Below are 14,612 nucleotides of genomic sequence, written 5' to 3'. Positions count from 1 at the left end.
CCGACGGACCAAAAACGACGCAAGGGCAGCTATTGGCTACTGGCTATTGAACTTCCTCTTTCTAGTCCCCCTCGTACGTCATCACATTCTAAACGATCGGACTTTGGTGTGATCGTGTGTAGGCAAGTCTGGTTTCAGCAGAACTCCGTTGGAAAGTCCGTCAGAGTCTACTCTGACGGAAAGTCTGCTCGTGTATACGCGGCATAAGATTGCCCTGTATTTGGCTCCATCCAACTTTCCATCAACTCTGACCAGCTTCCCTGTCCCTGCTGAAGAAAAGCATCTTCACCACATGATGCTGCCACCACCATGTTTCACGGTGGGGATGGTGTGTTCAGGGTGATGTGCAGTGTTAGTTTTCCGCCACACGTAGCGTTTTGCTTTTAGGCCAAAAAGTTTAATTTTAGTCTCGTCTGACCAGAGCACCTTCTTCCACATTTGCTGTGTCCTCCACATGACAAAGAAATTGATAAAATGTCTATTAAGAGATAGTTACTGTATATGGTAATTTGTATAGCAGAAGACGTAGTAAAGCCTCAACCTAGGTCATAGGAATAGTATAAGCTGATCAAACAAAGCATTGTATGAAATGTGTTTTAATGTGGGAATCGGAGCTCCCTCTCCTCGGCTCGGCAGCGGAGACGAATGTTTCTTATTACAGAACATCAAAGCTTCTCTCTCTCGCTGTCAGAATCCCGTTCAGACCTCACATGTGCTCCCCATCGGCATGGCGGAGGAAAGTGTCTCCCTGGCGCAGTCCGCTACTAGCAGGAACATATTCAATAATGGAAGATACACACCAGTCACGTGAAACAGCATAAAGCCACCCATGTTATGTTGCCAATGTTTGGATGCAGAGCATTAAATGTGTTAGCAGATTTAGATTAGACACTAAGAAATTGAAGCCAAACCCCAGCTCACATTTTATAATCAGTTACAGCAAAAATGTTCTTTTTCTATTGGGATAAAGGATTTACAGAAACAATAAAAGCTGAGGATTGTAAACTCCCCTGTCAGTGTTAAAGTAGAACTATAGGATAAACTTTTTTTTTTTTCATTTTGGATTGGATTTTAAAATCTTCTGATCAGGTTTTCCTTTGAACAGCAATTTAAGTCTTGCCACAGATTCTCAATGTGATTTAGGTCTGGACTGTGACTGGGCCATTCTAACACATGAATATGCTTTGATCTAAACCATTCCATTGTAGCTCTGGCTGGATGTTTCGGGTCGTTGTCCTGCTGGAAGGTGAACCTCCGCCCCAGTCTCAAGTCTTTTGCAGACTCTAACAGGTTTTCTTCTAATGCCGCGTAAACCCCAGTCAGATATTTTTTTTTCGCCCATCAGTGCTGCTTCATCTGTGTCCCATTGCAGAGATTTACCTTCACTCCCTGTCCCATAGCCAAACAGGAAGTTATGGCAAATCCCTGCAAATTAAGGGAATTCCTCAGGGACAACCCCCCCCCCCCCAGGTCATCAGAACTAATGTATTACTTAAAGCGGGGTTCCACCCAAATTTTGAACATTCTCTCTATGCATTCTCTTCCTTGCCTAGATGCTGACATGCTGTGTAAAAAAATTTAAATCGCCGTAATGACCTTTTTTTTTTTCTAATCTTCTTAGCACTTCCTGGTTTTCCTTCCATGGGAGTAGGCGTGTTTCTAGCCTCTCCCAGACCTCCCACAGTCCCCTGGGAGCTAGTCTCAGGCTTCCCAGCATGCATTGTGCAACAGCGTCATCACAACATCTCGGTGAATGCTGGGAGCACAGCATTCACTGCATCCAGGAAATACATGCTTGTGGGCTTCAAATGCCCACAATGAAGATGGAAACCGCCTTCAGTGAATTTTATAAGTTATTCTTTACAACGAAATCGGACACAGGCGGACTTATTACACAGAACATGTGAGTAGATAATCATGAGAAGAAAAGTTTGTGAATGAACTCCAAAAAAGAAAAAAAAAAAACGATAGATAGGTGGACCCCCGCTTTAATGCATTACTTTTTTGGGGACAACCCAAAATTTAGAATTTTTCATTTACTTCCACTTTCGATGATGATAGTAAACAAGACAAAGAGGATAAATTTCCTTAACGGGGGCACAGACAGCAATAAAAACTGACAGGGGTTCTAATCGCTCTGCACTCCATCCAAAACTAAACAAAAAAAAAAAAAAAAGTTTTGCCTTTAGTTATACTTAAGTGGTTTCTCTCAACGCTGAAGGATACAAGAAGTAAAGAACTTGTATCGCTTAAATGGTGTGTGCCATATTAAACTATAAAGTGCAATGTGCAAACAATAAAAAAAAAATGTTGAAAAGTCCATATGACATACAAAGAAAAGTTTAAATGAGATTAAAATGAAAAAAAAAAATATATATATATATATATATATATATATATATATATATATATATATATATATATATATATATATATATATATATATATATATATATATATATATATATATATAATCAGAGTCCCAGTAAAATCACGCTGTTAAAGAGTGACAATGGGGTGGATTTACTAAAACTGGAGCACTCCATAATCTGGTGCAGCTCTGCATGGTAGCCAATCGGCTTCTAACGTCTGCTTGCTCAATTAAGTTTTGACAATAAAATCTGGAAGCTGATTGGTTTCTTTAGAGCTGCACCAGATTGTGCACCTTCCAATATTAGTAAATCTCCCCCAATGTTGCTGTCCATGTGTCAATCACCCATATGTGAAAATCCACCACCAAAGGGGGATAATACGCTTACTGGAACGTGTGGATTGAGTTGGAGCATAGAAATAAAAGAAGCCTCCACATAGTGTAAAACCCTAATTGTAGGGTTACATCGTATCCAAAATAAAAACACCTTGTTACAAGATCCAGCAGAGAGCAAAAACATGGAATGCAATGGTCTAAATAGCCAAAATAGAAGAAATAAAGTCTAAAAAAAAAAAAAGAAAACTAATGCAGCCATTGCATATTTTTTTGAATATGCTCCGGTGTTTTTAAATAGCCCCGCAGGATAAGTCATTTTTGTATGTGTGCGCTGTTGTTGGTCTTATAGCAGCACCATCTTAAATGTAAACGCTATTTTAGGGCATGCCCCCCCCCCCCAGTATGATTTATGTATGTACACTGGGAGAAGAGCTCCCATTCAACCCCGCCTACTGGTGGGAGTCGGGCCATACAAGTTCCTCCACCAACTCTCTCATCCATTATCTTTAAGGACCTTGCTTTGTGCACTGGTGCGCAGTAATGTTGGAACAAGAAGGGGCCATCCCCAAACTGTTCCCACAAAGTTGGGAGCATATATTTGTCCAAAATGTCTTGGTATGCTGACGCCTTAAGAGTTCCCTTCACTGGAACTAAGGGGCCAAGCCCAACCTCTGAAAAACAACCCCCACACCATAATCCCCCCTCCACCAAATGATTTGGACCAGTGCTCAAAGCAAGGTCCATAAAGACATGGATGAGCGAGTTTGGTTGGGGTGGAGGAACGTAACTGGCCTGCACAACCTGATAGAACACCTTTGGGATAAATAGAGTGGAGACTGCGATCCAGGCCTTCTCATCCACATTATTGCATGAACTCACAAATGCACTTCTGGAAGAATGATCAAACATTCCCATAGACCAGTGGTTCTCAACTCCAGTCCTCAGGACCCACCAACAGGCCAGGTTTGCAAGATAGCTGAAATACATGACAGGTGATATCACTTGCTGCTCAGTGATTGCAGTATTCTATTCTGCAACTCCCCAAGGTAATACTTAAAATCTGGCCTGTTGGTGGGTCCCGAGGACTGGAGTTGAGAACCACTGCCATAGACACACTCCTAAACCTTGTGGACGGCCTTTCCAGAAGAGTTGAAGCTGTTATAGCTGCAAAGGGTGGGCCAAGTCAATATTGAACCCTACAGACCCTAAGACTGAGATCCCATTAAAGTTCATGTGCGTGTAAAGGCACCAATACTTTTAGTAATATAGTGTATATTTTATGAATAGTTTTTATAGTTACGTTAAATAAAATCGTTTTTTTTTTTTTTTTGTATTGGACATACTGTACATCTTATTTTAATGACGCCTCTAAAGTCCTGGGGTAGGATTTTTTTGTTTCTTTTAGGTCTTTATCACAGGCAAAAGCTAGATTTTCCATGGAGTTGTTGTGGTAAGAGGGTGACTTTTTTTTTTGGTCGATGTAAAAATATCATACAGTTGTGCCTATTTATGGAAGCCGCCGAAACCACAACACGCCCTGAAGGACCTCTTTTTGGAGGGCTATGCTGAGTTGCATAACCATCGCTTTTTTCAGAATGCAATCAGATGAAGAATTGGACGGCGAGGCAGTGAATGAGGTCTATTAGACTGCTGTGTTCGCGCCAATAAATTCTATTTCATCTTTTTATTTGTCTCGATATACCCGCTTTTGCTGAACTTTTGTGAGTGTCTGAAGTTCTCTTTTTTTTGGCCAGACATTGAATTCCTCACATTTAGCGGTGCAGTAAATCAGATTTCAATAGTGTATACACAGATGTATACAGATGCAAGACGTGTTATCTATGTATGAATAAACTATTCGCATACGAGGTTCTGGCTTTGTCCCAGGATGCGGCTCACGAGAGCTAAGAAGACCAGCCGCTCATCTCTTTATTACTTTCCTGCATTGGTCCATCTGAGGCATTGCAGAGACAGGACCTGTGACCTAAGTGTGGCCCAATTCTGATTCTATTTCCCCAATGGATGTTGGATCCCCAATGTGCATTTTCAGAAGAGGCTTCCATGTCTACACAGTTATTTTTGTGGGCACTAGGTGAAATTTTGGACCTCATGGCTCACGTTTTGCTCCAAGTCCAAAGCCTATGATTTATTTCCTCCACCTGCATGGTGGTGTTTGTGGACGTTTTGCTTAAGACTCAAAGATTACTTTTTACTGCTCTAGACCTGAAAAGTTTTAAAGTAAACCCGTGGTTTGGTTTGCCCAGCAGCGTATACTTGCCCTTCTTTTTTTTTTTTTTTTGCTCTTTCACTAGTCCCTTCACCAGCTGTGAGCACAAGGAAAGTTGTGTGTGTGAGCTACAAGTCATTGGAGTCGTAGATTAAAGCCCAAGTCTAGATTGGGCCAAAAAAAAAGTATGGATCCCCCTAGTAGCTCCAGCTTCTATATTTGCCTGATCTTACCTCTCAGATTCACTGTTCTAGCAATATGGCGCTGCTCTTTTTCCGGGTGGAATGTTCTTTGACGCCCAATGTTATCCAACCAAGTACCTGCTTGTCAAGCCTCTGCCCCCTGCCCTGAACTCACAGGAGTGTGATGCTGAGAGTGGCCCATTGTCATTCCATGGAGTCTGTTCATTGTCTGTGTAAGAGGAGGACAAAGAGGACCTGTGAGGTCACTGAACCTTCAGAGCAAAGGCATCTGGAAAGAGTGAGGTCTACAGAATGGGTGCTCCAATGAAGGGGGTACAGGAGAAGGGGGGTTTCAAGTCTGAAGTTGGCTTTAAACAGGGCTATGGACTTCTTGGAGACAGTGCTGATTTGCGCAACATGGAGTGACTTACTTGCTTGTTGGTATGTGAGAGATTCAAGCAAACGTTTTTTTCTTTTGCTCTTAATGAACAAGACATAGGTTTGTTTTTAAAGCTGAGCTCCATCTAGAGACCACCAAATACCCAAATCCTTGATAACATGACACACTGGCTCCCGAGTCCTTCTTCTTCTGGACTACTACTAAGTAGGGTCCTCCTTTCATTGCTCATGTTGCTGTCTGGTGACCTGGACACTTACCATTGGGTCTATCTGGAGCATGGCAAGGGTAGAAACAAGAAAAGAGGCGGTGGACTTGGAGTTCTGTGGTGGATCACATGCCTAGTGATGAAAAGAATAGAAGCCTCTCATAAAAGGCACAGCATGCATGAATCAATTACAGTCAAAACATCTATATATGCCATTTTGTAGAACCAGTTTTTCGATGGAAAATGCAGACAGCATACCCTTGGTCTGGTTGGCTGTAGGGTGGAGCGTTTGGGCACCAGAGAAGATCTGTGGTTGGTTCTCCAAGATGTTTGGAACTAGGGCTGCAACTAACGATTATTTTCATAATCGATTAGTTGGCCGATTATTGTTTCGATTAATCGATTAATCGGTTAATAACCTTAAAAAAAAAAAAAAAAAAGTGTGGCGTATAATTTAGTTAATATGTAAAGTTTAAAAAAAAGGCAATTTATTCTTAAATATCTCTATGCAGTGGTAAATATAAATAACCAACTATATGGTTAGGGAGCAAAATATCTAATCCACTCTGAGAATAACAGACAGAAGAGATAGAATCTGATAAATATTATCAGACTCAGATCAAATGTCTTCCTCCAAAAAATAATTAATTAATTTTAAGAACGTTCGTTCGATTTTCTAATCGTTAGTGGGGTCAGGTCGCCGTTCATTTTCAACCACAGTGACGGGAAAATTTGGAAATAGAAAACTTCTTGGTCAAAGGAATTTTCAGACAGTGTATGTGGTTTTCGTTCAGAAATTACATTCATTTTAAAAACAGACTGTTAAAAACAAGTAAAAATTTCAAACAACATTCTTTCATTCAGCAAATGTACAAAGACTTTTCGTCTGAATATTCTCATCTGAAAATTAATCTGTGTGGCCAGCATAAGGCTCGCTACACACCTAGGCAGTTTGCTTTTGATCTGTTTCTGCAGTGCTTTTTGCTGTGCGTTTTGATTTTTGCGCACGTGATTTTGCGGCAATTTGCGTTTTTGCTTTTTTTTTGGCCAATTGGGTTAAAAAAACTAAAATTAGCCCTTTATATTACAAAAAAAAAAAAAAGCAGATAATCACTACTATAAGGGGTTCATTTTTTTTACCGTAGAACTGTGAAAGTAACATCTACAATAGCAATTATTTGCTCTTTTTGTACTATAAAGGGCTAGTTTTAGTTTTTTTCAACCCCATTATGTTACTGGCCGATTAATCGATTATGAAAATAGTAATCGATTAATTTCATAATCGATTAGTTGTCGATTAATCGATTAGTTGTTTCAGCCCTATTTGGAACAACCTACCTGCCAAGTTCCTTCAGAAACTGTGTGCAAGTCTACCTAGAAGAATTGCTGGTTTTGAAGGCAAAGGGTGGCCACACCAAATTTAGATTGGATTTGGATTTCTCTTCTGTTTATTTACTTTTCATTTTGTTAATTGATAAAAATGAACGATTAACACTTCTATTTCGGAAAGCTTTCTTCATTTACATTTTTTCATACCTGCCTCAAACTTTTGCACAGTACTGTATATATCCATTTGCTGGCTGCCCTATAGCAGTTTTACTGCTAAAAGGAGGAAGTTGTGTGTGTGTGTGTGTGTGTGTGTGTGTATAATATAAATATATATATATATATATATATATATATATATATATATATATATATATATATATATGTGTGTGTGTGTATATATATACATATATTATGAGAGAGAGAGATTTTATTTATGTACAGCGTTGCACGACTGCATAATTGTCAGTTAAAATAAAGCAGTGCCGTATTTAAAAAATGGCCTGTCCATGAAGGGGGGGGGGGGGGGGGTTTAAATCTTCTGGCTATAATAAAATTCTGATCACATCTTTATAATGTATAGAAACACTTTTTTATTTTATTTATTTTTTTTTTTTTTGTAGCTTGAAGGACGTATTTTAGAAGAGAAATCATCATTGTGTCCTCCGAATCCCTCTGGTCAATGTCCGATCTGTCGCTGGAACCTCAAACATAAATACGACTACACGGTAAGATCTTCACAAGACTGCTCTATGTCAGGAGATCCTTTCAAAGAGGACCTGTCCCTTTTATGTATTGATGATCACACGTTCTAATATCCAACTATTTTCTGAAAGATCGCTCTTAGAGACCGTTTTTTTTTTTTTTTTATATAGGGCTTCCCCCTCTTCAAACCACTGCTTCATTACTACTGTTATACCTGGCTTGCAATGGTCTGATCTTGATTTGAGCTTGAGTTGCATGTAAAATGGGGAGAAACCTCATTATAAAAGCCTGTGAACTATATATAGATCTTTATATCACTAGAGGGATAACCAGCAGGAGGAAGGAGGTCCTGATTCCTCTATATAGATCTTTATATCACTAGAGGGATCATCGGCAGGAAGAAGGAGGTCCTGATTCCTCTATATAGATCTTTATATCACTAGAGGGGTCACCAGCAAGGTGGAAGGAGGTCCTGATTCCTCTATATAGATCTTTATATCACTAGAGGGGTCACCAGCAAGGTGGAAGGAGGCCCTGATTCCTCTATATAGATCCTTAGGTAGACCTCGTTTAGAATACAATTTCCAGTTCTGGAGATCTCACAAAGAGATATTGATTAGATAGAATAAGTCCAGAGCCAACAAATGTGGTCAAAGGCTGAGGGATAAAACCTATATCAGGAGAGATTGGAGGAACTAGCAGGAGGAAAGCTCAAGAGTAGCATTAAAGTATTGTTTTACAATAAGAGTTGCTTTGAGCAAGCTTCCACCAGAAGTGAGCCAGTCAACAGTAGGTGAATTAAAACATTCTTGGGGCAAACCTAGATCTGTACTCAAACTCGATGGACTACTTTGGTCTTTTTCTGCCGTCTCTTGTATGTTTCTAAACCAAAGAAGAATGCTCCCCTTAGTGGGACTTTAATAGGCCACCAACTCTTATGATAAAAAAAATATACATTTTTAATGGTATACTATAAAAAGACGTGAAGACGTCTACAACATACAAAAGTACATTCCATACAGAATCGGCGCAAGAGATATACAGATGATAATGTTAGATGTACTCTCCTGGGGTTGAATTACCCCAATGCCCGACGCGTTTCCAGTATTCTGATACCTTCCTCAGGGGTTTGAGAGTTGCAAATGTTTTACAAATGTATAGGTTCCAGTGGAATGATTCTGTGTTCAGGCAGCACTTAGGACCCCAAGGTCAAATTAAATATTTCATGGACGCCAGACCCGGATAATGGAGAAGCTAAATGTATGCTATGTTTCCAATATCAGAATGTATTGAGCAAGTCTAATTGGGACAGACGATCGTTAGATTCTCTGATTCTATATGGAATGTATTTTTGTATGTTGTAGACGTCTTCACGTCTTTTTATAGTATACCATTAAAAACTTATATTTTTTTAACATAAGAGTTGGTGGTCTATTAAAGTCCCACTAAGGGGGGCATTCTTCTTTGGTCTAATACGTGAGGGATGGGACCACCACACTCTACATTTGACATGATGGAAGTCTCTTTCTTTCTTACTTGTATTTTTCTATGACCAGAGCAAATGTGGAGGATATGAAATGAAAATAAAATCCCACTGTCTTCTTTTTTTTTTTTTTTTTTCGGTTGTCTTTTTCCGCAGGACGTTCTTGTCCTCAGTCAGTTCATCCGATCGGATGGTGGAATGATACCACGCAAAGTGACGGGCCTGTGTTCAGAGGAACACAAGAAAGTTGTAGCGTGTGTTAAGATGGCCCATCGAGCGGGTAAGAACTGAGCCAACCACTGCCCCCTGTGGGGGGGTTAGATGATAGAAATATTTGAGTTGTCACCGTTCTACTTCTTATGTCCTGCATAAGTTGATTGTCTGCTTATAAACAAACACTGCATGGTTGACAGTCGAGTGTGGTGCAAAAGAATCAGAAAAATCGATTATCCTCTATGAGTCAACCTTTCTTTGTAAAGCGTTTTACAAAACTGCTTTTTCTGCAATGTGAAAAATTTAATTCTGCTGGATATCTTAATTGATGAGATTTCAATGCTGGAATCTCTTTCTATCCGACTGATTCAACCCCTGCCCCCCCCCCCCCCCGCACCCACCACTACTACCACAACCACTATTTTGGCCATGTAGGAAGGGTAGAGACAAAAAAAATCACTACGGGAAGATCTCGTGCAAAGCTTTTCACGAAAAGTGGAGCCTGTTATATCCACAAAGCGAAGTCAACTCCATATTAATGCCCAAGGATTTTGAAGGAAAACGACCAACAACCTCTCATGGTGTGATGGTCAGAGGTGGGCCTTCCTCTCCTCTTTCCCGATGACAAGTTCTCTCTCTCTCTCTCTCCTTTTTTATAAGGTCATACATGGAGGAGGTGATGTGATATGTTTTTAGAGGTCTGTCTAGTGATCACAGTAATATTTTTTTTTTTTTTTTTTTTGTCTATCTCCAGGTCTTTTGCCAAATCACAGGCCCAAACTTGCGGAAGGAGTTGTGCCCAGGCCGAAATTCCAGCTAAACAGGTGAGCCAAGGTGGTCAGGGTATCCAAATAAAAGCTGTATTATGTATCAGTGGGAATAGGTTTGACTTAACCCGTAACAGGAGGATGATCTCTGTCTCCTCCAGCTCTATAGGGCGATGCAGCTCTACCCTGTGTCGCTTCCTGTGGCCATAATATAGAAGCTGAGAAGGTGGGTGGGGCTGTGTGAATAAGACCATAGTTTCCAGCTCACAGCGGGGCCCGGGGGTCTCTGCCTGCCCCTCGCGCAGCGGGGCCAGGGGTCTCTGTTTCCCGAAAGTATATTATATTTAAACTTTTATATTGTTAAAGCGGAGTTCAACCCAAAAATGGAACTTCCGCTTTAAGGGAAGGTGACCCCCTAACATGCCACATTTGGCATGTCATTTTTTGGGGGGTGGGGCAGAAACCCTCTTTTTAGAGGGTTCCAACTCCCACTTCGTCGTGGCGCAGGAAGGAAGGTCACCTCTCCCCCCCTCCCTATCGGCAATCATCTGGGACACGTCACAGGTCCCAGATGATTGCCCGGCCAGTCACAGCGCGCGGCTTGCGCATGCGCAGTGGTTGCCCCACGGTGACGATGCCGGCGCTGCAGAGAGGAGGGGGAGACGAGCGGGGCTTCGTTCCCCCGCACCGCTGAACCCGGGGACAGGTAAGTGCCCGATTATTAAGTCAGCAGCTGCAGTATTTGTAGCTGCTGACTTTTAATTTTTTTTTTTAATTGGAACTCCGCTTTAAACTTTTTTTTTTTTTTTTTTTGTTTGTTTTTTTTTCATTCTTCAATTACTTCCTGGTTTCTTGCCTAGGCAAATTATGTCATATATCCCAGGAGTCTTTAGAAGGAGAAGGGGAGGGGTTTTCTCAGCTAAGCACACCCTCCTGCATGTGCCGACAGAGTATTTTCATGATTACTCATATTCGTGAAAATGCTCTGATACCCGAAGCCAATCCTTTACAGTGTGATTTGCACCCAAAGAAAATCAATGGGCTCAAATTGCACTGCAAAGAATTGCATGCAATTTGAATAAGAATGCGGTGCGATTCCTGTCGGAATTGTTTCTCGCACCTGTCTGAGCCCAGGCTGAAATCACTATGACAAGCCTGGGTTCACACAGGAGCGGTGGGGAAACCACATGCGATTCGGACCGGAATCTTACCACATTCCTGTTCAAATCGTATGTGATTCTTTGCAGTGCAATTTGAGCCCATTCATTTTGTATCGAAGAGTACTTGACTGAAAGTTTCGGTACTCATACTCGCCGATTAAAAAAAGGAGTCTCTGCGCAACCCTTTTTATTTACTAAAGGTGATCTCTGTTAAAGTAGCTCTTGCATTATGCACTCAGTTTATTTGCCTGGTGCTGTGTCTCTTCTATTGGTCTCTTACCCTCCTTACCCACCCCCCCTGTTTATAATATTGTCTATGTGGCTGCTTCTCTCTGCAGGTATCTGACTCGCTGGTCTGTAACCAGTGCTCGGCCAATTCTCAGGAAAGGACTGAAGTGGTGCAAAGTGAAAATGCCAGTTGGGGACCCCATCATGAAGGATAATGTGCGCTACAGTAAAAGACCTTACTTGTACAGACAATGAATGGTCATATTGAATAAACGTCTTTCTTTTCTCACAATGCTTCATGCAGATCTGTATTGTACATAGGATGAACATGGCGTGGGTGTACAGATGGGGCGGGCAGTGACGCGGGTCTACAGATGGGGCGGGCAGTGGCGTGGGTCTACAGATGGGGCGGGCAGTGGCGTGGGTCTACAGATGGGGCGGGCAGTGGCGTGGGTCTACAGATGGGGCGGGCAGTGGCGTGGGTCTACAGATGGGGCGGGCAGTGGCGTGGGTCTACAGATGGGGCGGGCAGTGGCGTGGGTCTACAGATGGGGCGGGCAGTGGCGTGGGTCTACAGATGGGGCGGGCAGTGGCGCGGGTCTACAGATGGGGCGGGCAGTGGCGCGGGTCTACAGATGGGGGCGGGCATGGCGCGGGTCTCAGATGGGGGCGGGCAGTGGCGCGGGTCTACAGATGGGGCGGGCAGTGGCGCGGGTCTACAGATGGGGCGGGCAGTGGCGCGGGTCTACAGATGGGGCGGGCAGTGGCGCGGGTGTACAGATGGGGCGGGCAGTGGCGCGGGTCTACAGATGGGGCGGGCAGTGGCGCGGGTCTACAGATGGGGCGGGCAGTGGCGCGGGTCTACAGATGGGGCGGGCAGTGGCGCGGGTCTACAGATGGGGCGGGCAGTGGCGCGGGTGTACAGATGGAGCGGGCAGTGGCGCGGGTGTACAGATGGAGCGGGCAGTGGCGCAGGTGTACAGATGGGGCGGGCAGTGGCGCGGGTGTACAGATGGAGCGGGCAGTGGCGTGGGTGTACAGATGGGGCGGGCAGTGACGCGGGTCTACAGATGGGGCGGGCAGTGACGCGGGTCTACAGATGGGGCGGGCAGTGGCGTGGGTCTACAGATGGGGCGGGCAGTGGCGTGGGTCTACAGATGGGGCGGGCAGTGGCGTGGGTCTACAGATGGGGCGGGCAGTGGCGTGGGTCTACAGATGGGGCGGGCAGTGGCGTGGGTCTACAGATGGGGCGGGCAGTGGCGCGGGTCTACAGATGGGGCGGGCAGTGGCGCGGGTCTACAGATGGGGCGGGCAGTGGCGCGGGTCTACAGATGGGGGCGGGCATGGCGCGGGTCTCAGATGGGGGCGGGCAGTGGCGTGGGTCTACAGATGGGGCGGGCAGTGGCGCGGGTCTACAGATGGGGCGGGCAGTGGCGCGGGTCTACAGATGGGGCGGGCAGTGGCGCGGGTCTACAGATGGGGCGGGCAGTGGCGCGGGTCTACAGATGGGGCGGGCAGTGGCGCGGGTCTACAGATGGGGCGGGCAGTGGCGCGGGTCTACAGATGGGGCGGGCAGTGGCGCGGGTCTACAGATGGGGCGGGCAGTGGCGCGGGTGTACAGATGGGGCGGGCAGTGGCGCGGGTGTACAGATGGAGCGGGCAGTGGCGCGGGTCTACAGATGGGGGCGGGCAGTGGCGCGGGTCTACAGATGGGAGCGGGCAGTGGCGCGGGTCTACAGATGGGGGCGGGCAGTGGCGCGGGTCTGCAGATGGGGACGGGCAGTGGCGCGGGTCTACAGATGGGGACGGGCAGTGGCGCGGGTCTACAGATGGGGACGGGCAGTGGCGCGGGTCTACAGATGGGGACGGATTGTGGCGCGGGTCTACAGATGGGGACGGATTGTGGCGCGGGTCTACAGATGGGGACGGATTGTGGCGCGGGTCTACAGATGGGGACGGATTGTGGCGCGGGTCTACAGATGGGGACGGATTGTGGCGCGGGTCTACAGATGGGGACGGATTGTGGCGCGGGTCTACAGATGGGGACGGATTGTGGCGCGGGTCTACAGATGGGGACGGATTGTGGCGCGGGTCTACAGATGGGGACGGATTGTGGCGCGGGTCTACAGATGGGGACGGATTGTGGCGCGGGTCTACAGATGGGGACGGATTGTGGCGCGGGTCTACAGATGGGGATGGATTGTGGCGCGGGTCTACAGATGGGGCGGGCAGTGGCGGGTACGGGCAGTGGCGCAGGTCTACAGATGGGGGCGGACAGTGGCGCGGGTCTACAGATGGGGCAAAGAGTGGCGCGGGTCTACAGATGGGGCAAAGTGTGGCGCGGGTCTACAGATGGGCCGAAGAGTGGCGCGGGTCTACAGATTGAGTGGCCAGGGGCGCGGGTCTACAGATGGGGGCGGGCAGTGGCGCAGGTCTACAGACGGGGGCGGGCAGAGGCGCAGGTCTACAGACGGGGGCGGGCAGTGGCGCAGGTCTACAGACGGGGGCGGGCAGTGGCGCAGGTCTACAGACGGGGGCGGGCAGTGGCGCAGGTCTACAGACGGGGGCGGGCAGTGGCGCAGGTCTACAGACGGGGGCGGGCAGTGGCGCAGGTCTACAGACGGGGGCGGGCAGTGGCGCAGGTCTACAGACGGGGGCGGGCAGTGGCGCAGGTCTACAGACGGGGGCGGGCAGTGGCGCAGGTCTACAGACGGGGTGGAAATGGGGGGGGAGCGTAGATAGGATTTAAATGGCACAGGAAGCAAACCCCCCCCCCCCCCAGCATGAATATTTGGCTTGGAAGGCACCAGTAGTCCGTAGGTTCTCCATATATAGATAGCCCAGCACAAGATGGGTCACATCAAGCTAACTTTCAGCTATGAGGAACATCTCCATGCCAGGATCCCGTAAATCAAGAAGTGATCATAAGGTGTTGGTTTTTAATCAGATTACCCATTGGAGTGTTATCATCATATATAGATCCTGCCACATAACTGCCCCCACCTTCCA

The 14,612-nt window shown here is 45.8% G+C and overlaps 1 protein-coding gene across 1 annotated transcript in view; it reads left to right on the top strand.

Annotated features, from left to right (window-relative positions):
- MRPS18A (mitochondrial ribosomal protein S18A) overlaps positions 1-11,895 on the top strand; it is a 39,947-nt gene extending 28,052 nt beyond the window's left edge. The window contains exons 3-6 of the mRNA XM_073628726.1: positions 7,671-7,775; positions 9,392-9,515; positions 10,203-10,272; positions 11,714-11,895. Coding sequence (XP_073484827.1) covers positions 7,671-7,775; positions 9,392-9,515; positions 10,203-10,272; positions 11,714-11,858 — 444 coding nt within the window. The 3' untranslated portion in view covers positions 11,859-11,895. The remainder of the gene's footprint in view (positions 1-7,670; positions 7,776-9,391; positions 9,516-10,202; positions 10,273-11,713) is intronic.
- Positions 11,896-14,612: the final 2,717 nt, after the last annotated feature.

Source organism: Aquarana catesbeiana, linkage group LG04 (assembly GCF_042186555.1).
Source record: "Aquarana catesbeiana isolate 2022-GZ linkage group LG04, ASM4218655v1, whole genome shotgun sequence".
Lineage (NCBI taxonomy): Eukaryota > Metazoa > Chordata > Amphibia > Anura > Ranidae > Aquarana > Aquarana catesbeiana.
This window is presented reverse-complemented; position numbering and strand designations above follow the sequence as displayed.